We start from the raw sequence: 22,641 nt of genomic DNA, 5'->3' as shown, positions 1-22,641 counted from the left end.
AGGGAAGGGAAGGGAAGGGAAGGGAAGGGAAGGGAAGGGAAGGGAAGGGTGCTGTCCTTCAGAGCCCCCGAGGCTCCAGCCCCACACAGGGAGTGCCCAGCTGCTCCCTCTGGGAGCCTCCTGCTCCCTGGGGCTCCCTGAGCAGGCCCAGGGCTGGACAGAGCAGCAGCTCTGCAGGGAAATGTGAGGATCACCGTGGCACTCAGGCTCCTGCCTGGCTCAAGCACTAGTCAAGCCCAGCTTACCCATTTGTTCGGTTTATTTAACTTCAAAGAGGTGCACACTAAAGCATTAAGATTTACTGGTTTGGATTCCTCTCTGTACAAGTTCTTTCAAACAGCTTGAATGCACAAGGCTTTACAGATAGAAGCGCTGAAACACAAGATAAAACAAATCTAAATTCCAAATCACTCCATGAAGAAAAATTGTAGAAAATAAAAAAAAGGGAAACAAAACAAAAATATTCCAACAAAAAACTGCAGCACTCCTTGGGAAAGGGACAGACTGCACGAGGAGGGACACAGAGGGTGGAAGGCAAGCAGTGGAGGCTCTGCCCAAAGCTGCTCCGTGCTGGCGGCTCAGGGGATGGAGTTCAGGAGATCCTTGAGGAAGCTGTCGGGATCACTGATTTCTGACAAGAGTCCTTGGAACAGAAGAAGGCAAGAGAGAAGAATCAGCCTCTGTTTGTCCTGCCCAGGAGGGATTTGTGCTGGGCCATGTGTGAGCTACTGACAGCTGCAGGGTTATTTTAGGGCTGGACAGGAGCAGGGCATACCCTGCTGGGGGCATGTGCAGGAGGGACTGAAATGTGAATTTAATCAAACACTAAATCCATATGGAGCTGCTCCTGGGCAGCTCCAGGGACCCAGCTCTGCTCCCTGTGTTGGGCAGTGAGAGACAGGCCTGGGGCACAGATTTTGAGAGGAAAGAGCAGTTCCAGCTTCCCTGCAGGTTTTCAGCACCTCCTGACTCCTGGAGGTACCAAAATCCTTGGGGAGCAACTCTGGCTGCACCCACCTGCTGCTCACAGCCTCCAGCCACAGACCCCCAACCCAGCCTACAGATGTTTAACAGGGCAGGGGGAGGTTTTCCTGCTGGGGCTGCTCAGGTGTGTGTCCCAGCAGTCTGGGGACAGCCCAGGCCATGCCTGGGCAGTGCTGATCCCTCCTCTCCCTGTCCCCTCCCCAGAGCTGCAGCAGTGTCAGGAATGCTGCTGGCTGCAGCCACCAGCTGCACAAGGCAGCCTATAAAAGGGCAAGCAAACACTCACCAGCCACATCCAGAAACTCAGAAAACGTTTCCACTGGCATGAATTCCTCCTGGAAGGTTTTCAGGGCCTTGTCTGCAGCCTCGTGGATTGGCATGTCGTTGTGTCGGATGAACTCAGCCAGAGAGAAGGACCAGCCTCCCTCTGTGTTACTGGTAGGCACCTTCTGACAGGGGGCAAACACACCAAATCAGGCCAAAAAGAATGATTTTATATATAAAAAAAGAAGTTACTGCAAGCCCTGGTGCCTTCTCCCATTGCTCCTGGATTTCCATCCCTGCCTCTTGCAAACCAACAAAGAAATTCCCCGACTGCAGCTTCATGATCTTTTTTTGCAGAATGAAACAAGGGCCCAGGCATTTTCTCACCCTGAGCACTGAACCCTCTGTGGAAGCTGCAGGTTTCTTTCTGCCCCTGGTTCCTTCCTCACCCAGCCATTTCCCTGGCATGGCCTGGAATGTCCTTCCTTCCATGAACAATGAACAGGAAATGTAAGCAAACACACAATACAGGAGTGCTGCCAACTGGAGAAATCTCTCAATTCTGCAGCTACTGAACTGCAAGGGGTGCAGTGAGCACAGGCAGCTTCTTGTGGCCTTTCTGCTTTTACAGGTGCAGAAGGAAAAAGAAGGAAGAAATCCTTCCCTGTGAGGGTGGGCAGCCCTGGCACAGGGTGCCCAGGGAAGCTGTGGCTGCCCCTGGATCCCTGGCAGTGGCCAAGGCCAGGCTGGACAGGGCTTGGAGCAGCCTGGCACAGTGGAAGGTGTCCCTGCCATGGCAGGGGTGGAATGGGATGAGCTTTAAGGTCCCTTCCCACCCAAACCACCCTGGGATTCTGTGAAGTTTCATTTCCAAGGACACTGGAGAAAGGGGTTTCAAATTTTCATTTCTATTTCAAGCTCATGGAATGGCTCAGGTAAGAAAGCTGAGGTGGAGCTGATCTGGAGGTGCTGCAGAGGACCTGCAGTGCTCTGCTTACCTTGAACATGTTGTAGATGAGGTCCACGAGGGCCCAGAAGAGCAGCCCCGAGCGGTACGTGGTGTATTCCTTCACTGCCTTGTCTGCCAGTCTGGGGGAGAAAAGCCTGCAGTGAACCTTCATGCTGGGCTCTGGGGCTGTGCTAACCCACCTATGGACAGCATGGCAGCTGCAGCAGCCAGAGCCCTGCAGTGACACGCAGGGATGGCTCTGGGTGAGCCTGCCCAGGGAACATTGGGCACCTGGGATTCCCTGCTCCAGCTGTGCTGAGTGACCAGGGCAGCTCTGCCAGTAAAACCTTCTTCTGTGGAAGGAAACGAGCACAGAGGGAACTGCAGGGCTAAGGCTACACAGGAGATCAACAGCAGAGTGGGAAAAAACAATGTACAGCCCTTTGTTCAGTGCTGGAGAACAGCAGATTGCTGCAAATCCAGGGGGTATCAATGACAGAAAAGCTTTGTGCTTCTAACTCATAAAAGCATTTCTGCAAGACTCTGGGGGAAATCTCTTGTCCTTGAAGAAATGGAGGAATTTCCATTTAATATATCCTTGGTTATTCTCGTGCCAGGAAAGGACTTCTGGAAATCCAGCACCTGGGTTTGGAGCAGTAGGAATGCCCTAAAAGGTGCTGGGACAGCAGCTCCCAAAGTCTGCAGGATTAATCACAAACAGGTTCTGGCAAGGAGGAACCTCCTGCCAGCAGCTCTCATGGGTTTGGAATTTTTGTGCCCGTGCTCCTCAGGTACATCTGCCCCATCACGTGCTGCTTCCTGCTCAACACTCCAGAGCTTTGGAAAAACAAAAATCCACTTTTTATGCACCCAGGACCAGCTCAGCTGCTGCTGTGAGTCAGCAACACAACAGGGGCTCCCAGCTGCAACTGGGGTTTTCTGGGGGAAAAATGAACATTTTGCTGCTCTTATGAAAAGGCTCCATTTGTGTGTGTCTGTGCCCTTAAAACAGACATCTTAGTAGGTGGCAGCCTGCTCGGGCAGCTCAGCTTAATTATTTAAAGGAAAACCAATTAGTAAAGGTGACTAAATTTCCACGGGATGAAGAGCAACTCAGAGCGAGGCTAATTCTGGCCTCCCAAATACTGCAAGACAGACTTTTCCTTTCATGTGAATGGGTTTGATCTAATTGCAGTCTGCTCCTTTAATTGAAAACTAAAAGGCCCTTGTGGGTTGGGGCTGGTAGTTACCTTCTGGAGCAGCTGCTCCATGCAGGAGCTGCTGGTTTCCCTCCTGCAGCTGGCAGGGAGTGCCAGCACCAAGGCACAGACACTGGGGAAGCCTTGCTTCCCTCTGCAGGGTTTTAGAAAGGTCACAGTGCAGAGCAAAGGGAAAACAATCAAAATGGTCTTTTCCTCCCAAATTCCAGATGAAAGCTATGCTGAAAAACATCTACAGGATTTTTTTCAGCCAGAATTTGTGGTTCAGTAACAATGAGCACTTGATTCAGTTCTTTGGGATCTGTAAATTTACAAAAACCCAGAACTGGGATCCATTCTGGGAATTTAGTCTTTGGGTTTAAATAGGAAGTGTTTCCAAAACAAGGGAGGTGCTGAGCATCTCCCCCTGGTACCTGTGGTACCACCACTCCTGGCAGAGCCAGAAGCCCTTTTTGGCTCAATTCTCCCCAAATCTGTGTGACCCTGGCTGGCCCAACTGGGGAGCTGGATGGGCACCTCCCCATGGGACAGGGAATGTGTGGGATTTGCTGCCTTGGGATGAGGGAATGCAGAGCACTCCTGCCCCCTCCCAGGATTTACAGGAGGTTTCAGACCATGAGCAGATCCTCAGCTTTTTGGAGAAGCACTGGGGTCCCTGCAGTGGTTCCTGTCCCTTGCTGAGATGCACTGGGGTCCCTGCAGTGGTTCCTGTCCCTTGCTGAGATGCACTGGGGGCTCCTGAAGTGGTTCCTGTCCCTTTGTGAGATACTCTGGGGTCCCTGCAGTGGTTCCTGTCCCTTTGTGAGATACTCTGGGGTCCCTGCAGTGGTTCCTGTCCCTTTGTGAGATGCACTGGGGGTTCCTGCAGTGGTTCCTGTCCCTTTGTGAGATGCACTGGGGGTTCCTGCAGTGGTTCCTGTCCCTTTGTGAGATGCACTGGGGGTTCCTGCAGTGGTTCCTGTCCCTTTGTGAGATGCACTGGGGGTCCCTGTAGTGACTCCTGTCCCTTTTTAAGATGCACTGGGGTCCCTGCAGTGGTTCCTGTCCCTTTGTGAGATGCACTGGGGGTCCCTGTAGTGACTCCTGTCCCTTTTTAAGATGCACTGGGGTCCCTGCAGTGGTTCCTGTCCCTTTGTGAGATGCACTGGGGTCCCTGCAGTGACTCCTGTCCCTTGCTGAGATGCACTGGGGGTTCCTGCAGTGGTTCCTGTCCCTTGCTGAGATGCACTGGGGGTCCCTGCAGTGGTTCCTGTCCCTTTGTGAGATGCACTGGGGGTCCCTGTAGTGACTCCTGTCCCTTTTTAAGATGCACTGGGGGTCCCTGCAGTGGTTCCTGTCCCTTGCTGAGATGCACTGGGGGTCCCTGCAGTGGTTCCTGTCCCTTGCTGAGATGCACAGGTAGCAGCGAGCCCTTGGCTGTCCCCAGCCTTCCCCTCAGTGTCCTGGGAATGGAGCTGCTCCTAGACAACACCCTGAATGTGGAATGCTAATTTTAATGCTTTGCATGCAGACATTACCCTGGTGTCACAGCCAGTGGCTTCCTCTCTGCCTTCAGCCTACAAATTCTAGATATTGGCACTTATCTGCAGAGCCTTTCACCATCCATCGCCCTCTTCCTGATTTTCCACAAGAATAAATAAGCACAGAGCTTGGAAATCAGAACTGCCATATTGCTGTTTCTGAGAGGCTTTATCAGAGGGAGGCTTTGTGCTCTCTTAGTCTGCAGAGATTAAAGAAAGCCCTTGAATAAACCTTGACATAATTCCTGAGCACTATTTCTGAGTGTGTTCCCCTGAAATTCCAGAGATTGGATGCTTTAGCTGGAAGTTCCTGGCTCTGCCTGTTCCAATATGCTTTTATTACAGCACCTGTGCTTGGGGAAGGAACAGAACATCCAGGGAGGGTTTAAAAAGCAGCAAACCCACCCTGGGCTTAGCTCTGGCAGCCCAGGGGAAGAGCTGCACCCCCTGAGCCTCCAGGACATGCCCTGGCTCTGTCAGGCCCCCAGCATGCAGGAAAGAGGAACCAGGAGCCAGGGGAGCCTGAAAGCAGCACAGAGATCAGTGGAGGAGCCCTTTCAGAGCTCTCTGCCTTTTCCAAGAGCACTGGTTCATGCTGGGTTTGTGCAACTACAATGTAATGACTTTATCAAACACCTAATTAATGTCATCAGCATAAAAATGCCCTTTAAGGCGACTTAGAATAATAATGAATTGATTCCTAATTATGACAGCTATTTCAAATCATCCTTTCAGAAACTGGAATTCCCTTTCCCTCTCTGGAAATATTGTGCCTTTGTCAGGCAGGCACAGCCATTTATTCTTGTGCTTCAAGTGCCTGACAGCTGCTATTGATTTTTTTCTTTTTAAAAAGCAATGGCATTCACTTCTATTTCTATTTTTCTATTTGAGGGAGGCTGGAGCACTGATCAAAAGGGTCCAGAATGAGCTTCTTCAGGGAGTCAAACAGGGGTGAGGCACAGCTCAGAGCCAGCTTGTGGCTGAGTGCTGAGGGGGGGAGGAAGAAGGAAAAGCATCATTTCCATGGATCAGCTCATTGATCCACTGCAGAGAACATCCACAATGAAATGCTGCTCAGACCAGCCCTGGGGGCAGCTGCAGCCACTCAGGGCCAGGATGGATGGGGCTTGGAGCCACCTGGGCTCTGGAGGTGTCCCTGGGCTCTGGGCTGTGTCCCTGCCATGGCAGAGGGTGGCACTGGGGGTGTTTCAGGGTCCCTCCCAACCCAGCTCAACCCAAGCCAGGCTGGGATTCTGCAGCTCCACAACCCTGAGAGCCAAGGTTACTCAGGGGGGTTAACACCTGGTGTAAACTGCACACGCTCCCCGTCAGCTGAGAGTGCCTCTGTGACAGTGACACAAGTGTGACAGTGACACGAGTGGCTCTGTGATGGTGACATGAGTGGGTGTGACAGTGACACGAGTGGCTCTGACAGTGACATGAGTGGCTCTGACAGTGACACGAGTGGCTCTGTGACAGTGACACGAATGGTTCTGAGACAGTGACACGAGCAAGTGTAACAGTGACACGAGCAGGTGTGACAGTGACACAAATGGCTCTGTGATAGTGACACGAATGGCTCTGTGACAGTGACACGAGGGTCCCTGTGACAGTGACACAAGTGGCTCTGTAACACTGACACGAGCAAGTGTAACAGTGACACAAGCAGATGTGACAGTGACACAAGTGCCTCTGTGACAGTGACACGAGTGGGTGTGACAGTGACACGAGTGGCCCTGTGACAGTGACACAAGTGTGCCAGTGACACGAGTGGCTCTGTGACAGTGACACGAGTGGCTCTGTGCCTGTGCCAGTGACCCGTGGGGCCGTGTCCCTGCGTGCCCAGCCGGGGAGGGACTGACCTGCTGGCCCCTCCCGGGGACACCACGCGGGCGTGGGAGGTGACGAGGAGGCGCCGCAGGATGTCCCCGCGGATGGCCCGCCACCTCTCCGGGGGACAGATGTGCAGGGCCAGCACGGTGTAGTAGTGGGGCCCGTCCACCTCGAAGGCGCTCTCCACCCACTTCTCGCGGGGCTGCTCCAGGAAGCTCTGCAGGTTCTTCTCCTCCCGCGAGGTCGCCCGGGTTCTGCAACACAGGGAAAGCCTCAGAGGCTGCTCCAGCCCCAGGGGCTCAGCTCTGCTCCCCAGGAGCCCTGGGCTGCTGCCCCTGCACAGGCAGACAGCTGGGCACCACCAGCTTTGCCCCTAATTCACCCCCTGGCTGACAATTTGCTCCCAGTGGGCACAACCATCTTCCCCCAAACTCATCCCTGGTTAAGGATTTGCTCCCAGTGGGCACCACCAGCTTCTCCCAAATTCATCCCTGGTTGAGGATTTGCTCCCAGCGGGCACCACCAGCTTAACCCAAACTCATCCCTGGTTAAGGATTTGCTCCCAGTGTACCACCAGCTTTGCCCCTACTTCATCCCTGGTTAAGGATTTGCTCCCAGTGGGTACCACCACCTTTTCCCAAACTCATCCCTGGTTAAGGATTTGCTCCCAGTGAGCACCACCAGCTTCTCCCAAACGCATCCCTGGTTAAGGATTTGCTCCCAGTAGGCACCACCACCTTTTCCCAAACTCATCCCTGGTTAAGGATTTGCTCCCAGTAGACACCACCACCTTTTCCCAAACTCATCCCTGGTTAAGGATTTGCTCCCAGTAGGCACCACCAGCTTCTCCCAAACTCATCCCTGGTTAAGGATTTGCTCCCAGTAGGCACCACCAGCTTCCCCCAAACTCATCCCTGGTTAAGGATTTGCTCCCAGTGGGCACTACCAGCTTTTCCCAAATTTTTCCCCTGGTTGAGGACCTGCTCCCAGTGAAGCAAACACATTTTCCTTGGAGTTGTGGGTGGCACTAGAGGTTTGCCAAACAGCTGCCATTGCCCCAGTGGAAGGTAACAGCACTGCAGAGGTATTTTTCCCTTTTTTGAGAAAAAGATGGAGCCAGGACAGGCAGGCCAGGCACTGGAGTGGTGCCAACTCCCATGGGACACCACACAGCCACTGCAGCTCCTCAGCCACACCTGGATCCATTTATAAAATTCCTCTATTGCAAAAGCAACCCCTGGGAAATTACAGGCCAAACTCAAACCCAAAAGACACTGCACTTTACTGCCAGCTTATATAAATATTTTATCGTTTTCCTCCTTTCCCTCAGAGCTCCAGTGTCCCAGGAGTCCTGACACCCCAGAACTGACAGTGGAAAGCATGTGTCACAGGAGACTTTGGGAAGTTGCATCACACTTTGCCACATCTGTGGCTCTACTGCAGCAGGCAGAGGCTGCCAGCCAGGTCAGAGCTGTGATTTTGAAGTGAGATAAACTCTCCCTGTCAGGCACCAAGCAGCATCCCAGCAGATGAAGCTGTCAGGGTTGTGTGACCTTTTCATCTGCCAGAAGATGCAGCTGGGAGCCAAGTAGTAGCTCTTCATTTTCTCCATTTAATATTAAAAATTCTGTCTGGGAAGTACAGAAGGCCTTTTTCCACGTCTGCCCAGCGGGTTCTGGGCTCTGTGGTGCCAACAGCAGCCTAACAAGATGAAACAAATACTTCCATTTATTTGTCTCCCAAAGGACTGGGAAAACAATAGCACAGGGATCTGGAGAGAGATATTAAAAACAAAAGATAAATTGTATTACAGCCAAAACCTTGATTAGTTCCAGGCGGGAAAGTGAGAGGGATTTCACTGCACTGCATTTGGAGTGACCTTGGTGTGTATTTTAATATTTATACCCTCATCTAATTAGTATTACTCACTAATATCTAACTCCTCAAATAGAGGATATACATGGGCAGCCCATTTTTGCAGGATCAGAACCAGCTCATGTATTCCAAAGCATCTGGGTGCCTATGGAAGTGGCCACATAGCCTCAGTCTGGCAAAAAACAATAATGGTAACACCCCCAAAAAAATGTAAAATATCAGGAAAATCTGGTGGACCTGAAACCTCCTCCAGGACGTCAAATCTGGAAACAAACCTGTGCTATTTGAACACTGAATAAAATTGTATCAGGGTTTTCAACTAACAATTATTTCATCGCAGTGTCTCTTCTGCCTGCTCAGGAGAAAATTAAGCTGGCAGAGTTTCTTTAATGTAATAACCCCGTTGCTCACCCCAGAGGTAATAATTACATCTAGAATGGAAAGAGAAGCTAATTCCCAATTGCTTTTACTCAATAGGTTCCCTGTTATCCGGCATGTCCAGGCTTCACTCCCAACAAAGCAAATCCTTAACAACCCACTTAGGATGTGCAACCCTCCCAAAACTTTGTGTGATTTGCCATCTCTGCTGGCCCGTGCAGGCAGCAGAGGCAGGCTGTGGGAGGCAGGGAGGGGCGGCACTGACGTGTTGAGCACATAGAGCACGGTGTGGATGATGTAGGGGATGAGGTGGATGTTGCTCTCGCGGCCGCCGCCCCCGGTGTCGATGCTGAACGACTGCTCCATGGCGAAGCGCAGGAACAGCAGCTTGATGTCGTGCACGTTGAGCTGGTACGTGGGCTCCCTCTGCCCCGTGCACTCCTGCAGGTACGTGTTGTGGCTGCAAGAGAGCAGGGAGCCTTCACACAGCTGCTCCTGCCACAGAGCCCAGCAAGGACGGCACAGAAACTCACAAAGGCAGCTCTGCTACCTTGGATTCACCTCCCCAAAGGGAGCCTTTCTGCTCACTCTGGCAAATCCAATTCCATCTGCAGATATCTGTCCACCCATCAATACTGTTTTCCCATGCCCAGGACCTGGGATACAGCTCCCTGGCTGAAATGATTCCAGGATTTTGCCACTCTTGATTCCACAGAATCACAGAATGGTTTGGGTTGGGAGGGACATTAAAGATTATCCCCCCCCTGCCATGGGCAGGGACACCTTCCACTATCCCAGGTTATTCCAAGCCCCGTCCAACCTGGCCTTGGACACTTCCAGGGATGGGGCATCCATAACTTCTCTGGGCATCTTGTGCCAGTGCACACCCCTTCACAGGCAAGACTTTCTTCCCAACATCTGATCTACACCTACCCCCTGTCAGGTCCAAAATTTCTAATGTGACATTACAAACCCAGCACAAGGTAAACCAGAATCCTGACATCAGCATCTCCATCTGCTCCAGACAGGTGCTCAAGTACCTCAGTACCATCCAAGAGAAGTCTGGAAATCTACACCAGGGAATCCACTGGCATCAGAAGATTTCTTTTGTACAGTATGGGCTCACTGGGCCACAAATGCATCAACACTGCATCTTCAGCTGTGACTGGGGGCTAAGGAGGCTCTGAAATTATTTACATGAAGCCAAGGAGCAAACAGACACCTCCACTTTTTTAGGAGATTCACTCTTGATGGTAGAACCTGAAATGGCTCCGTTTTACCAAGATTCAGCTGCACCACCTCTGATCCCAAGATTTCAGGGGAGTGTGTGGCAAGGATCTGACTCACCCAGATGCAACCAGCTGGGGAAGAACCTGTCTGTACTCACCGTGCCAAGCACGTGGCAAAAGCAGACTCTGGCACGTGGGGCCCCCACACTGGCAGGAGCCCATTGCACTTGGTGTTGGCATTTTGCAGGGCTGCACTCTCCCACTCCTCGCGGCCCCGAGCGAGTCTGCACAGAGAAAGAGACAAGAGGCAAGTCAGGAGGATGCAAGCTTTTGTCTCAGGAAAAATCCCAAGAATGACAATTCCACAACTCTCAATGCTGGGCTTGGCAGAGTCCAGGCCTGAGCAGTGTTAAAACAGACCCTGATGGAGAAACCCTGCAAAGAGATCAACAACCCAGCCCACCCAGCCCGAGTTCCACGGTGATCCCAAAGCACCTGGAGAGGCCTCCAGGCTGTGGGGCTGTGGGCAGCACGTACCTGACAGCTGCCAGGTGGCAGTCGTAGTGCACGATGTTGAAGTGGGACACGGTGCTGTAGCCCTGCTGCTTGCGGGGCTTGTTCTCAAACTCCTCGAGCGCCACGCGCTTGGTGAAGGTGTAAATCCCCAGCACCTTGGTGGGCTGCAAGGACACACAGCTGCCTCAGCAAGCACTCAGCTCTGCAGCAGGGCACATCTGCTGCTCTCTCCACACCACAGCTGCCTCAGCAAGCACCCAGCTCTGCAGCAGGGCACATCTCCTGCTCTCTCCACACCACACTGAATTGAACTTCTCCCAGTCCAACCTCAAACTTAAACTGGTCCTGTGTTTTTCCAGCTTTCACTGAAAACACACTTCCACTTCCCAGCCACCTCTGGAATTACTGATTTCAAGAACCAACCCTGAGAGTTCCTGATCTTCCAGTACCAGCACTTGTGCAACCAGATACTGGCAGATTCCCTTGGGAGCTGAGAGGGCTCTGAAAATGTGCCTCCCTTCACCTGGAATGTCAATCCCCCATCATCATTACCTGGAACTCTTAGCTCCCACTGCCTGGAACTTTCAGCTCCTATTACCTGGAACCTTCAGCTCCCACTACCTGGAAGTTTTAGCTCCCACTACCTGGAACTTGTATCCCTCCCGGCAGATGCAGCAGGTCAGTCCTGGCTCCTCTATCAGCTCCTCCATCTGTTTAAGCAGCGCAGTCTTGGTCACCACCTGGCCCTTCTCATTTGTCTGGAAGAGAGAAAAGCTCAAGCAGGTTAAAAAGAATGACAAACCACACCATGCCCACCACTGGCACTGGAATGCTCATCCCATCTCCCAGCAGCTGTGTTCTCTCCTGGCAGCACCAGGCAAACCGGGGGGCTGGAGCTCTGCAATGCCCATCAATAAATCCCTTCACACACTTCCTCCTGAGGCAGCTTGAGCAGGGCAGGAAGGAAAGCCCCTGAAGGAGCAGAGCCCCCAGCCATTACCGTCATGCCCAGGGTGCCCAGGGCCTTCTGCCTCATGGCCATGGCCATCCTCTTCTTCTCAGCGCGCGTCTCCTTCCGCGCGGCGTCGATCTTCTTGTTCACCTCGGGGTGCTCCCTCAGAGCCTCCAGGAGGTTCTCTGCCAACGTCCCAATGCCTTCGTCACTCGACACCTGCTCCAGTTTGTGCAGGTTGGAGATGGAGTCTGTTCCTATTAGCACCTGGTGGGGGTGGGAACACAGCACTGCTCAGGAAAAGGGGACTCGGGACAGTGACTGTCCCCTCTAATCCCAGAGGACAGCTGGGCAGAGCACTGAGCTGCAGCAACTGCTCCTTCCTTTTTTAATGCTCCTGGGCCCTAAAAACTGTGTGTAAGTCTGGGGCAATTTGCCTCTCTACTGGTCACTACCAGCTCAGATGGGGATGTTGGATAAAACATTTCTTTTGTGATGAGAAATATTGATGCCTTCAAACACCAACAATCACATCCTGAGGAGCTTATCAATAATTACCTTCTCTTCACACTGGTGTGTCAATCTCACAGCACACAGCAGGAGGCAATATTCAAATCAGAATCTCTGACTTTTCCAGATGATGTCTGAAACTGGCCAGCAGAAGCTCAAGGCATCAAGACAAAGACATGTTCCCAATCTTGTCATGTGACACAAAACTGAGAGGATGCTCTGCAAAGGCAGAACTTGCCCAGGGAATACCTGAACAGCTTGCACACCTACATCTACTTTGAGATACCCAGGAGAATTAACAATTCTTATAAGAAATTCACATTCTTATAAGAGCTAAGTTCTCTCAGGAGAACTGGATTTTCTCTCTGCTTTATCCCTCAAAGAGAACTCCCTTTAGACTAGAACCAAAACCTTCTGGCAGAGAAAAGTTGTGAGCAAAACTGTTCCAACTATGGTGAGGATGGCAAAAGAAAACGCAACAAAGATCAGTGTAGAACCAACTCTTAGAGGAATTACTGCTCAGCTGCAGCCCCAGAGCAGGGGCAGGGCAGGCACGTGCCCTGGCCTCACCTGTGTTGCAGGGTGCTGCGTCGCGAGGCCTCGGAGCAGGCGCAGGATAAAAGGAAGTGCAGGTCGAGATAAGAACCTCTTCCATATGTCTGCATCCAAACTGCATGGAAGACAAAAGGCAGCAGCTGAGGGGAGTGTCCCAGACAGCAGCATGGCTCCAGGCTGCAGGGAACACTCCCTCCCCCGTGTCCCTCCTCAGCTCATTAATGAAGGGACAGTCACACTCCCACTTCCATGCTGTGCACAGCCACAGTGCCAACTCTGAGCCTGGGGATTTGTGTTCATGAGTTGGCTACCAACAGCAAAAACTCTGTTGCTGTGCAACAGGAGGGAACAGGCAGGAAACACAAGGATTGAGATATCCAAGAAATCAGCTTGGATGGGTATCAAATGGGAAGATTTCAGGGTTTTTAGCTCATTCCTATACGTGCACTGCCTCACCAGACCTCTGCATCACAGCTCTGAATGCTCCTGAATGGGCACTTGTTCATGGATTTCTTGGGAGATTGTGGTGATGGGATGAGGAGGATGTACAGGACAGTCACACACATTAACCACACACATTAAATAGTGACTCTTACTTCTTTGCACTTGGAATGTGCTTTTTCATGTAATCCAGGGCATTCTGTGTAATCCCCTTCTGCAGGATGAGATCTTTCAGCTGATGGCCGTTGCTGTTGTTCTTTATTCCTGCTGCTATTTTACAGAAGCAATCCAGGAAAACTTTATCATCTCCACTGTGCTCCTCATCATACCTGAACAAAGAGAAGAAATGGTAACTCTGCCTGTAATTCTCACTGAATGGTGTACCCGCCCCAGCTCAGAGACTCAGAAAAGCTACTCAGGCCCTTGTCACCTCACAATATTCTCTGAAGACCCATTTCTCAAGCTAGAGCTCACACATTTCTTTCAAAAATGGCTTAGAAGTGAAAGAGGAAATGAAACTGAAGCCTGGCATTAGACTGGAGTAGCATCAATGAGGAAATGAAGGCAGAGACGTGTCAGCAGAACCCATTTCAGGTGCCTTTAGCTGCACTGTGCCAACGTACTTATCAAAGTTACAGTAGGGCTTGAAGCGGTCCACCAGGATCTGCATCTTCTCCATCTCCCCGAAGGACAGGTAGGGGATGATGCGCAGCAGCCCCTGCAGCACGCTCAGGTTGGAGCGCACAAAGGTGCTGTTGATCTGGTCCAGCAGCATCACCAGCTGGTCCTTGTCCCCCGTGAGGAGGAGGTTGCCCTGTGAAGGAAGAGCAGCAGGATTTATATTCAATAAATCTACAAGAAAATTCTCATTCTGGGAGCTGGTGGACTACTGCAGTTGTGAAGGGGTAGTTCCTGATAAAAATAAAACTCAGTCTTGTACCCAGAGGTCTCGTGGAATGGCTGCACCAACCCCTCTAGCTGACACCTGGCTTATTCCACGTGCTGTTAAAGCATTTTCCAGCCAAAAGTTTAATAATTCCAACCCAAAGCACATCAGATTCCTGTTCACCCACAGCTTCAAAAGATAAGTGAGAAGCTCTTGTTGTCCTCAGTCTAGATGAGATACAGTTTTATTCTCAATTAGCTGGAAAATCAATCATGTTTTCAACACATACAAAAACACTCCAAAGAACAAGGCCAAGCTGTGTCTTTTCTTGTCTCTCACTGGCCCGTGGCCCAACACAGGCAGGAAGGGATCCAAGCAGTGCCTAACAACCCTCACCCAGCCATGCAAGACTCATCCTGATGCAGCCTCGCAGTGCTTTTGGTTCAGGGCCCTCCTCGAGCCCTTCCCCAAGGCCTGCTAAGACCTGCCAGAAGTGTAACAAGGGTCAGACTCCACCAGCACTGCCCTCCAGCTCCTGGAGCTCAGCATCCCTGTGAGCAGGGGTGTGCAAGCCTTGAACCCCAGGGAAAGGAGCCACTCACCTTGTCCTCGCTCAGGGGCTCCGCGTTGGATTCATCCAGAATGATCTCCATGATGCTGAGCACCTGCTCTGCCACTGCTGCTCCCCCGCTGTCCTTGCTCTCCTGCTCAGCCACCAGAGCCTGCAAGACATGGGAGTGCTCAGGGGAACAGTAGCAGTCACTGGTTTGGGGTGGGAAGGGGCACTGGAACAGCAGCAGTCACTGGTTTGAGGTGGGAGCACTCAGGGGACAGCAGCAGTCACTGGTTTGGGGTGGGAGCACTCAGGGGACAGCAGCAGTCACTGGTTTGGGGTGGGAGCACTCAGGGGACAGCAGCAGTCACTGGTTTGAGGAGGGAGCAGTCTCTGGAACAGCAGCAGTCACTGGTTTGAGGTGGGAAGGGGCACTGGAACAGCAGCAGTCACTGGTTTGAGGTGGGAAAGGGCACTGGAACAGCAGCAGTCACTGGTTTGAGGTGGGAAGGGGCACTGAACACCAGCTGGTTTAACTGCCCCCCACACTCCCACCCATAAAAGATAAGGGATGTCCAAAGGATAACTTGCAGTGCCAGCACAGCAAGATTTCCCATCTCCTAAGCTGTCACAAGGCAGCAGGGCAGTCAGAAGTAGCTTAAATTCACTGGAATCCATGGAAAAAACACTTCTGGAAGTCGAGGCTGTCCTTACCAAGTTGAGGGTCCCCAGCATGACATTCAAAGTGTTCATCTCTGGCTTGACCAACTGCTGCCGGTTTATTTTCACCTTCACACAGTAACTGAAGAGTTTTAACAGCACCTGCAAAATTCAGCAAAGGGATTCTCTGTGGGACCTTCACAATGAGGGGGGATTTTGCTGAAACTAAAGTAATAGTTCAATACAATAATACACCTGATTTCCAGACTTCCGGGATACAGTACTCCCAGATTTTCACATATATATGTATGTATATATGTATATATATATATATGTGTTTATCTTAGCACAGCTTTGATTTTCAGATATGCCCAAGGAAGAAAACAATTCCTCCAACAAGACAGGATTTGCTCTTACCAACTCCTCAGGTTCTAGAAATTTCAAGTTTTGTAAGGAACTGTTACCCAAAAAGAACAGGAGAGGGAAAGAACTGTTCCAGCTCAAGGGAGATTGTCTAAACATCAGAGATGTCTGTGGAATTTTCCACCCCACAACTCCTGAGCCCGGGGGCAAAGGGAGACTCACGGTTAAGAGGTGCCGGCCCTGTTTGAAGTCCTTGATGCCAGTCAGTCTGTTGAGCATGCACTCCAGGCCTCCACATGGGGCCATCACCCCTGCCATCTTATACACCTCTTCCTCATCCTCCTCCTCATCTGCAGGACAGACACAGGTGATGAAGACAGGAGCAGCCACAGCAGGACACGCTCGTGCAGTGGAAGCAGAAATGGAGAGCAGAGCAGCACACATTTCCCAGCAATTCCAGTCACTTCAGTTGTATTGAATTCAGAAAGAATTAAGAGCAGGAATATGAAGAAGGGCTGGGCAGAATGGTCCCCATGCCAAGCAAGTGCTCACATCTGAAGCACAGCTTTAAAGCGCTGTAAAAATCCTCCTTCACTCGAGGTGAAGCAGGTAAACGCAGCAAAAGCAACGTCAATCAACTTTAAGCTCACTGCTGTGAGGATAATAATGTCATTGCTCTGCAGCAAACCTCAGATTTCAAATCTAATCCCAGCTTTCAGCAGACAAATGCATTACCAGTGGTGGAGTCGAGGGACTCGATGAATTCCTCCGTGGCATCTCCCAGTAACCCCCGCATGCGGTAAATGATCCTCATGGGCTCCCCCTGCAAGAGCAGAGCTTTGTATTCATGCTGTCTCTGGGCACTTGTACACAAGCCTGGTTCTGGTTTCAGTGTGTACTGACACTCCAGCCCAGCTCTCCCTCGTGCTGTTCCACCTGATGATGGTAGCACAGGGAAATCTTTCACTCCCTCATTCTCCCCTTCCTGAGATGAATTAAAAACAACAGTAGAGCCACCTGCAAAAACATCAGTAACTCATCCCTTGGTCTGCCCAGCTTTTCCTGGCATTGCCAATTAATTGACAGACTGGTGATAAACAGTCTCTTCCTCCTTCCATCTCCTCCAGGTTTCCTTTAGCACCAGTGAAAGATGCAGCCAAGGAAAATGGGTTCATCGGCAGAGGAACACCTGCTTTCCATGGCAACCTCTCCTCTGAGGGTATGGCACAGCATACCTGGGATATACAGGGAACAGGCAGAGCCCAGGAAAGGACAGGCTAATTGGATGAAAGCTTTCAAACAGATAAAATCTGCAGCGATGGCAAATGGAAGGGGAGTAAAAGGCAATTTAATGAGCTTTCAGTGAGACAGTACATCACTGATACGGCCAAAAAGCTGTGCTTTTACCCTGAGAAAGGGACACTTTTCCAGATGCATTTCCAGCTGGAAAAACTGACAGCATATCATGAAACTTTCCATTTTTAATCCATAGGTCTGAATAAAAAGCAGAAAAGAAAAATCCCAGATTTGGGAGCAGGAGACCTTGCAAGAGAAAACCTGTCAGGGATCGTGCTAAGCCTAATGTGGAATAAGCAGTGCTTAATGTCACAGCAAATACATAAGCACAGGGAAAGCCCCGGGGGGAAGATCTGCTCAAAGGCCACGCTGGCGACCAGCAATTAACACCACAGGGGCCCTGGTAAAACGGCAGATGAACAAAAAAAGCCACTGAGAGACAAGGGAAACAAAAAGGGGCCTGAGGTTGCGTTTCTTGTGAGCCTGTCGCTCCCAGGGAACGGGAGCTGCGGCTCCAGGAGGTGCTCACAAAGGAAGACAGATGAAAGCTGCTCATCCACAGGAATGCTGAGCAAACTCTGCCTTTCAGCAGCAGAGCTGCTGCCCTCCTGGGAGAGCTGCACGCTGGCTCCAGCCCGGCATCCCATGGAACAGCTCCTCCAGGGGCAGCATGGGGAACATTCCCACCAGTGACTCGATGTGAATTCAAATCACAACTCACAGATTAACACCAGCACTTCATCTCCCTTTCCAAGTTGGTATCTTGCTAAAAAATGATCACTGTCACAAGGTTTGGGCTTGATTTTGCAGTACTGAAGGCTTTGTTCCTGAAATAAAGCTTAATGAGACCCATTTTATCATCATTCACTGCTAACTGGCACTTTGTTTGAATTCTTCCCACAAATGGCTTCAGGAAACTGAGGTTTCAAAGGTGATTTGAGGCCAGGAGGAAATGAGGAATGACCAAGAAATGCAGGGCAAATCAGTCTTGTTTTATGATCTCAAGTGCCTCTAAAAATATATTTGTAGTGGGCAAGCTTGAACCTGAGGGTCTCAGTGGGAGTTTATTTTAATGGTCACAAAGAAAGAAGGGAAGAGCTTGTTCTGGACCACATCCACCTCTGGAACAAGCTTAGTATGACATGGTGGACTGGACCCTTAACACTGCTGGGTCCATTTCTTCATGTGAAAAACACACAACTATGAACACACATAATATGAAAAGCAAAAAAAGGATAAATCTGCCACGTGCTTGAGCTCCTGATGAAAAAATGAGAGCAGAAGTGCAAATATGGAGAAGCACTGGATGCTCTGTGCATAAATAACTAGGGTTCACCCCAGAAACACAGACTGATGGAGCAATCTGGTGTCCCTGTGTGCACACACACAAAACTTTTGTGTGCAGATGGAGTGTGAAATGTGCTCTGAAAGGCACTGAAACGTTCAGCTCTCCCCAGGGGAACACAGGGAAGGCTGTTCCTCAGCAAGGGTCACGTGTGACACAGGACACAGCTCACCTGGGGCAATGCTCTGCAATCACTCACGTTGCAGGGCCATGCACAATCTGTCCTAACAGAGCACCAAAAGCTGCTGAGCAGTTACACCCAACAAATTACATGCCAGGAAATAAATCCTGACGTGTGTGATTTTGATTTTTCCTCATTTTTTTTGTTGATGTGAAGGACAGGTGCTCTGTGCTGTTAACTTGTACAAAGGCAGCACACACCTCGTTTGTGGGACACCACACCTTCTTGTAGACCTCAGCCACAGGCAGATCCAGACTGATGATCTTGTTGTTCACCAAAAGCTGAAAGGGAGAGAAGAACAAGTCAAGAACAAGCTCAGGTTGTTACATCACCACCCCAGCAACCACCAGCTGCCCAAAACCAGCATCCCACAGGTCTGTGCAAGAAATCCCCACCTCAAGGAATTCTCACCTCCATCCCACTGTCATCCTCCAGCAGAGCCACCAGGTCACAGTCCTGGCAGATCTTGTTCTTGATGTCCCTCATGAGGGGCCCGATGCCAGGCTCGTTACTGCTGTAGGGATTCCCTGGCATCCTGCCCTGCAGGAAGTCTTCCTGCTGGGGATCTTTCTCCAGAGTGACAAAGAACTCAGTGACTTCATTCTCCTCCTAAAGAGCAGTAGCAGAGACAGTGAATAAGTTCTTCCCTAACCACACTCCCATTCCTGCATTTTTATGGCAGAATGTTCCTAAACCTTCAGTCCTTTCCCCACTGGTGCATCTGCTCTGCATGCCACACTCAGAGGATGGCCAGGATCACTGAGCAACCAAATTCCTCAGGAAACCTGAACCTCCCCAAAGGGGATACACGGGGGTCTACGCTGGCTGATGGTGAATCATGAGTGCAGACACTGCTGCTCCTGGGAAAAAGGAACCAGATCCAGGGTTGCTGGAAGTGGTTGGTGGTGATTCCCCTCCTCTATCATGAGACCCCACCTGGAGCACTGCACACAGTTCTCGTGACCCTCAACTAAAAAAGGACATGAAACTGTTGGAGCAGAGGAGGGACGGGAGCATCTCCCCTATGGAGACAGGCTGGGACAGCTGGGAATGCTCAGCCTGGAGAGGAGAAGGTTGTGTGGAGACCCTACAACATCTTCCAGGGTCTGAAGGAGCTACAGGAAAGCCAGAGAGGGACTTTTCATCAGGAGCTGGAGTGACAGGACAAAGGGGAATGGGTTCAAACTGAAAGGGGGGAAATTTAGGTCAGATATTGGAAAGAGTGGGGAGGCCCTGGCACAGGGTGCCCAGAGAAGCTGTGGCTGCCCCTGGATCCCTGCAGGTGTCCAAGGCCAGGCTGGGCAGGGCTCAGAGCACCCTGGGATCATGGAAGGTGTCCCTGCCATGGCAGAGGAGCACTGGACAATCTTTAAGTCCCATCCCAAAGCATTGCAGGGCTCTGTTCAGAGTGTGACCCTACACTCACAGGGTAGATGATGCTGCAGAGCCTCTCAAAGATGAACACTGGGGTCCTGTAGTCATCGAGGCTGTAGCGCTTGGCAGTCTCTATGCACACGGCCATGAACGCCTTGGTCTCTGACTCTGTGCCTGCCAAGGAAAGGAAGCTTTAAAATGGACACTGGAGGCAATTTTATAGATTCCACTTGAACTCAGCACACGCAGTAAATCCTTCTGCAGCCAGCCCCACAATTTGGTGCTCTCTTCTTTTGTGAATCCACTCTGTGAAAGATGGAAGGAATTTATTTGGTAGGGTTACTCTGCATGGCTGGGCTGCAGTAAAACAGCCCCATAAAAATGAGGAGGCTGAGATTCCTGGAAAATAAGAGGTGACTAGGAACACTATTCAACTGTTCTGTGCCAACAGAAAATACTGGAAGCCATAAACCCCCCTGATTACAGCAGTCATTTAGGAAAGTTCTTTGCGTGGCTGTTCTGCTTTTCCACCTTTGTTGATGCCAAGGCTGGATTTATGGAACAGAGGTGGTTTTACCTGTTGTCATGTCCTCCAGCATCTCCAGCAGCATGTCCTGGGTCTCATCAATCAGCTTTGTCCTCTGCACCACCAGCTTCCTCAGGCACAGGTAGCCATTGAGCACCGTGCCCACCAGCCGGCTCTTGAAGTGCCTTTTGATGGACTCCACCTCCACAAAGGAAGAGAGAAGACCTAGAAAGACACAGAAATTCAGCAGGTGGGAGAGAATTTGATTTCTGAACTTCATAGCAGCAAATAGGGTACAGTATCATAAAAATGGCTTGTTCCAGCTCCCATCAGTCTGGGGTTTAAAGCTCATTCCTGTGAACTGGGTGGTTGCAGGCAAAAGCCTTGGCCTGCCTTGTAGATTGTAACACATGAAAAATAGTTTGGGAATGAGGAAAGGCCCTAAGGAGTTTCCTGTGTGCTTGACATAAAATTCTGCACTCTTTGGCATTTTTCTGTCACAAGCTGTTCTAAAAGCAGATGACTGCTCCTCTTGCAATACTTCTAATTCCTCTGATGATGTGAAATGACTTATCAGTGACATCACCAAACTGGTCACTCCTACAATAAAGTAAAGAATCAGCAAACACAAGGATTCTTTCCCATGACACAATGATCAACATGCTGCTTCTTGCAAGAAGCCAGGCTTTATGGATTCACCCACTAATGGCTGAAGAATGTGAAAGAGAATACAAAAAACAATGATCTAGTTCATGAGGTATTTCCATTTCCAACAAATTTTTGTAAAAGGGTATACACCCTAGAAGATAAAAGAAAAGCTCCATAGAACAGGGAGGCAAGAACAACAGGTAGGAATAAAGCAGCACTGTTTACAGTGGTGCCAGGGACTGTACTATGTAATAAAGTGAAATGATGAAGCTTGCCTGGTATGTTACCACAGTTCAGCTAAAAACTCTGACCACAAAAAAATATGGAAAAATCCATTTAGAGATTAAGTGTTAAATCGATGGCAAAAATCCAGTGCTGACAATGGCAACACAGCTGAATGAGATCTCTCTGAAATTCTGCCACAGGCTGTTAGAGAACAATGATCACCCAGCTCTGAGCCTGCTGCAGGCCCACTGAATACCTGTGAGACTCTTCAGGGCATATCCCTGCTGCAAATCCGTGCTGAGTGTTGCTTCCTCCAAGGCGAGCAAACGAGCTATTTCCTGAAAATAATTAAAATAATTAACAGCCCGTTAAGGCCAAGATGGCCCTGCAATGCCAATAACCATTGGGGTGTCTAACACAGGGTGCAAAGGACTCGGCACAGAAACTGAGCCAGGCACACAGAAAGCACTACTGCAACAGCAGGGAGGCAGGGGAAAAAGGAGAGGAAACCTGCCACAAATATCCCTCTCATTTTCCCCCTGCACCTTCCTGCTACCACTGCTTGGCTCCAGTGGCCCTCCAGGAGCACTCACAGCCACCACTGATATGGAGAGTGTCACCTGCTCCTTTGAGTGCAGCAGGGACCCCCACAGAAAACTCACAGCACTCTGAACACTGTAAACCCAGAGTGCTGCTTCTCCAAAGGCTGTAATTCCCATTTCTCCAGCAATGGCAGCACAGCTGATCCTTCCCTGTTCCTAAGGGCTCTCAGAGCCCATCCTGGGAGCTGCACAACAGCTCCCAGGTGCCAAGGCAGTGCAGCAATGTTTACAACCCCAGAGCAGTTAATTAAAGTGCTGAGGAATTCTCCAGCTGGGGCTAAAACCCCCGTGGCTCCCTCTCTTCAGAGGTACCAGCACTGAAGTGTGAACTTGAGAACCTTGGCAGGGTCAGCAACAGGGCACTGAATAATGGGATGAATTTCAAAGCAAAAAAAGCCAAGCTAACAGGTCATTTCCTGCACACAAACCCATACCTTAGTGATGAGGCTGCCAATGTAGGGCAGAACCCCTCTGGCTGCCAGGTAGACCTTCCAGTGGGCAGGTTTGATGAGTTTCTGATACAGGGCCAGGTACTCAGCAGCACATTCACCAGCAATGCTCAGCTCATCCAGGTAGCTGTGAAAGGGAAACACAAGCTGACAACCCCTACACAGCAACAAAAGGCACCCCAGCCTAAGGACAGTGTGGAAAGGAAGGAAGAGCCTCCAGAAATCCATCCTCCCTGTTATCTTTACTAACAGCATCACTGATATTCATTACTTGCTGGCTAAATTAGTATTTGTCCCAAAAAGGAGC

At 50.6% G+C, this 22,641-nt stretch overlaps 1 protein-coding gene and 1 long non-coding RNA gene across 6 annotated transcripts in view; one reads left to right on the top strand and one right to left on the bottom strand.

The window, feature by feature from the left end:
* Window positions 1-241: 241 nt before the first annotated feature.
* The window catches only part of UBR4 (ubiquitin protein ligase E3 component n-recognin 4), an 88,642-nt gene continuing 66,242 nt past the window's right edge, over window positions 242-22,641 (bottom strand). For all 5 annotated transcript variants that reach the window (XM_064397278.1, XM_064397279.1, XM_064397280.1 and 2 more), the window contains 22 exons: window positions 22,320-22,461; window positions 21,540-21,621; window positions 20,462-20,635; window positions 19,937-20,058; window positions 18,922-19,119; window positions 18,711-18,791; window positions 16,424-16,511; window positions 15,911-16,038; window positions 15,380-15,487; window positions 14,715-14,834; window positions 13,850-14,040; window positions 13,382-13,555; window positions 12,801-12,900; window positions 11,769-11,987; window positions 11,413-11,526; window positions 10,790-10,932; window positions 10,411-10,536; window positions 9,289-9,483; window positions 6,800-7,024; window positions 2,247-2,337; window positions 1,271-1,433; window positions 242-643 (listed from right to left, as the gene is read on the bottom strand). In XM_064397278.1, the coding sequence (XP_064253348.1) occupies window positions 579-643; window positions 1,271-1,433; window positions 2,247-2,337; window positions 6,800-7,024; window positions 9,289-9,483; window positions 10,411-10,536; window positions 10,790-10,932; window positions 11,413-11,526; window positions 11,769-11,987; window positions 12,801-12,900; window positions 13,382-13,555; window positions 13,850-14,040; window positions 14,715-14,834; window positions 15,380-15,487; window positions 15,911-16,038; window positions 16,424-16,511; window positions 18,711-18,791; window positions 18,922-19,119; window positions 19,937-20,058; window positions 20,462-20,635; window positions 21,540-21,621; window positions 22,320-22,461 (3,049 nt within the window). In that variant the 3' untranslated portion in view covers window positions 242-578. The remainder of the gene's footprint in view (window positions 644-1,270; window positions 1,434-2,246; window positions 2,338-6,799; window positions 7,025-9,288; window positions 9,484-10,410; window positions 10,537-10,789; window positions 10,933-11,412; window positions 11,527-11,768; window positions 11,988-12,800; window positions 12,901-13,381; window positions 13,556-13,849; window positions 14,041-14,714; window positions 14,835-15,379; window positions 15,488-15,910; window positions 16,039-16,423; window positions 16,512-18,710; window positions 18,792-18,921; window positions 19,120-19,936; window positions 20,059-20,461; window positions 20,636-21,539; window positions 21,622-22,319; window positions 22,462-22,641) is intronic.
* Window positions 4,739-8,916, top strand: LOC135285273 (uncharacterized). Its single transcript, XR_010350213.1, has 3 exons — window positions 4,739-4,815; window positions 5,829-5,888; window positions 8,101-8,916. It is a non-coding gene; the product is annotated as an uncharacterized LOC135285273 (long non-coding RNA).

Source organism: Passer domesticus, chromosome 22, assembly GCF_036417665.1.
Source record: "Passer domesticus isolate bPasDom1 chromosome 22, bPasDom1.hap1, whole genome shotgun sequence".
In the NCBI taxonomy this organism is placed as follows: domain Eukaryota; kingdom Metazoa; phylum Chordata; class Aves; order Passeriformes; family Passeridae; genus Passer; species Passer domesticus.
This window is presented reverse-complemented; position numbering and strand designations above follow the sequence as displayed.